At 40.7% G+C, this 3227-nt stretch overlaps 1 protein-coding gene across 1 annotated transcript; it reads right to left on the bottom strand.

Moving 5' to 3' along the window:
- Positions 1-1395: 1395 nt before the first annotated feature.
- On the bottom strand, positions 1396-2334 carry LOC306663272 (olfactory receptor 2L13-like; the record flags this gene model as incomplete). Its single annotated transcript, XM_079143703.1, has 1 exon — positions 1396-2334. One exon carries the CDS (start codon positions 2332-2334, stop codon positions 1396-1398), a length of 939 nt encoding a protein of 312 aa, XP_078999829.1.
- Positions 2335-3227: the final 893 nt, after the last annotated feature.

Genomic DNA, 3227 nt, shown 5'->3' with positions numbered 1-3227 from the left:
TGTTATGGTTTAGATATTAGGTCTCCCCCAAAAGCTCCTGTGTGACACAATGTAAGAAAGTTCAGACATGAAATGATCAGGTCTTGCGAGTTTGATTAGGCTTCACTCTGTCATAACTGCAGTCATGTAGGTTGTGTCTAGAGGTATTGTGTCCTCCAGTTGTACCTTTGGGGTTTATATTTTGTCCTTGGTGAGGTTTAACTGGTTGGTAACTGTAGGCTGTTAGGATGTGGCTGGAGGACATGGGTCACTGGGGACAGGACTTTGGGGTGTAAGTTTTCTCCTAGGTGACCTAGCGCTCTCTTTGCTTCTGATGGTCATGTGCTAAGCTGCTAACTAAAACACAGCTATATGCACAAGTCTGTCTGTGAGCCTTTGGTTGGTGAACGCATGTGCCCTTAGAGAGGCACATAACAGTATCTGTCTATAGTTTAGGGAGCTCAAGACCCCAAAATCCAGCTCAGAGAGCCACTGATGATAAAAGCCAAGGATGAATTCCTCAGTAAAGTCAAGGACCACCCACAGTATTCAACCCAGGAATTGAACAGGGCAATAAACAGCAACAACAAAAGTGTATAGCATTTGTTCCCAAGGCAAAAAGAGCTTCTTCACATATTACATGTGAGGAGAATAATTAGGGGTGGTTTATAGGAGTCACATGATTTTCCACATCTCTGCAAGAATAGAATTAAAAATTAAAAGAAAATGATGAGTACAGCAGATAATTCTTTGTCCTAAGTACAGTGATCATGGAAGAGTTGTCCCTGAAGGAGAAGGTTAAACCTCCCCCAAGTTCTTGCACTTTTGTAGACCCTGGTCACATATGGTGTGGACACTTGAAATGTGGAGAGTACAATTTTCTTTCCTTCTTTATTTTTTGGGGGAGCTGGGTATTAAATCCAGAGCCTTATGCATGTAAGGCAAGCATTCTACCAACTGAGCTACATCCCCAGTCAGAGGGTACAATTTCCTGTATGCTGAAAATATAAAATACACCCAAGATTTGACAACTTAGAATGAAAAAAAATAGAAATTTACAGTGATAATTTCATGTATAAATATAAGACAAGATAATGTCAATAGCATAACAAATATTATTACATTAATATCAATGTATGCCCCAACAGATGATGTAAAATATCATTTGCTATAAATTGTTCATAATTAATTTCACCATTTTAATATTAACATTGCTTGCAATCTTTTCAATTAAATAAAAATACCAATTATGTAGTTGTTTATAATCATCTATGTATTATTTTAATAAATCTTATTGTTGAATGTTTGACTCGAAAACTTAAATTGCATATGTGTCTCATACTTCTGTTGGTCAGCACTGCTCTCTTGTGCTCCAGTGGCTTGGGAGAAGCCATGCAGAGAGCAGGGACAGGCAAGCTATTTCTTCCTGGAGGAGAACATCCCACACACTCTTCTCAAGGCACCCAGGACTTCCTTATTTCTCAGGCTGTAGACAATGGGATTGAGGATGGGAGTGAGGACACTGTAGAAAACTGCAAGAATCTTGTCTTCTTCTGGTGAGTGGAGACTCTTGGGCCGAAGATAAGTGTAGACAAAAGGTGCATAGTAAAAGGTCACCACAGTCAAATGTGTGGAGCATGTGGTGAAGGCCTTTTTCCTTCCCTCTTTTGAGCGCATATGGAAGACAGCAAATAGGACCCGTCCATAGGAGGCTGTGATGCCAAGGAAAGGGAGGAGAAGAAATAGAGTTGTGCTCACAAACACCATGTACTCGTAGACCCAAGTGTCCATGCAGGCCAGAGGCATCATAGCTGGGATGTCACAGAAGAAATGATTGATGGCCCTGGATCTACAGTAAGGAATTTGAAAAGTGTAGATGGTGTGTGCCAAGGAGTTGATGGCACCCAGTGTCCAGGACCCCAGGATCAACTTCAGACACATGATTTTACTCATGCGGATGGGATAGTGGAGGGGGTGGCAGATGGCCACAAAACGGTCATAGGCCATGGAGGCCAGGAGTAAGCCCTCAGAACATCCCATGGTTATAAAGAAGAAGATCTGCATGGCACACCCCAGGAAGGAGATACTCTTCTGTCCAGAGAGGAAGTTGGACGCCATCTTGGGCACAGTGGAGGAGATGTACATCAGGTCCATGAGGGACAGCTGGCTAAGGAGAAAGTACATGGGGGTGTGGAGCCGGGGGTCCAAGAGGATGAGGGCAGTCATTCCTGAGTTCCCCAAACAGGCGAGGACAAATACAAAGATGATCAGGAGCAAGAGAAGTAAGCCAGTCTGGTTTTGGGGTAACAACCCCAACAAAATGAAATCATTTGAAGTTTGGTTCCATTTCTCCATGAAAATGCACTGCTTTAATTTCGTTGAGAGAAAAACAAAAGCAAAAACTAGCCACTAAACCTGAAATGAAACAGAAAAGGAAAATAAAAAAGGAGTTGACTTTATTATTGATTAGAATGAATTGCTTTTCCTTCAACAGTGTACCTTTTCTGGAAGTGATTTTAAAATCTGAATTGATTGTTCATGTTCCAATCCCCCTAGTAACAAACTCAGCATGTCGTAGACACACATAGGAAATACAAAGTCAAGTACCATCTGGATAAATGGATAAAGAAAATGTGGTACATTTAAACAATGGAATCTATTCAACCATAAAGAGGAATGAAATTATGGTATTTGCTGGTGAATGAGAATTAGGAACTATCATGTTCAGTGAAATAAGTCAATCCCAAAGAAACAAAGGCCAAATGTTTTCTCTGAAATGTGATGCTAACACTCAATAAGGGGGGTTGTTAGGGATGATTAGAAGTATTTGGATTAGATAAAGGGGAATGAAGGAAGGGAAGGATATGTGAAAAGGAACGATACTAAAAATTAAAAGGACAAAATGTTTCTATGTGCATATATGAATAGAGGAACAATGAATATCCATAATATATACAAATAGAAGAATGGGAAGTGACTCTCCATATGTGCATAATACACACACACACACACACACACACACACACACACACATATATATACACATAATACATATATACACCTTCTACGGTCTTGTATCAATAATATGAAAACATACCATATGTATCAAACACAAATGGGGTAGTTCCTGACCCTGGCAGGAAACTTAATCAGGACTAATAACTGGTCTCAGCACCTGAGGAAGCCAGGGGACTGCTTTCCATCACCTCGACCCAGCACTCATGTTTACCACAGACATGGTATGTGGA

Source organism: Sciurus vulgaris, assembly GCF_902686455.1.
Source record: "Sciurus vulgaris genome assembly, chromosome: 6".
NCBI lineage: Eukaryota > Metazoa > Chordata > Mammalia > Rodentia > Sciuridae > Sciurus > Sciurus vulgaris.
The sequence above is the reverse complement of the archived record's forward strand: the minus strand, read 5'-3'. Positions and strand labels throughout refer to the sequence as shown.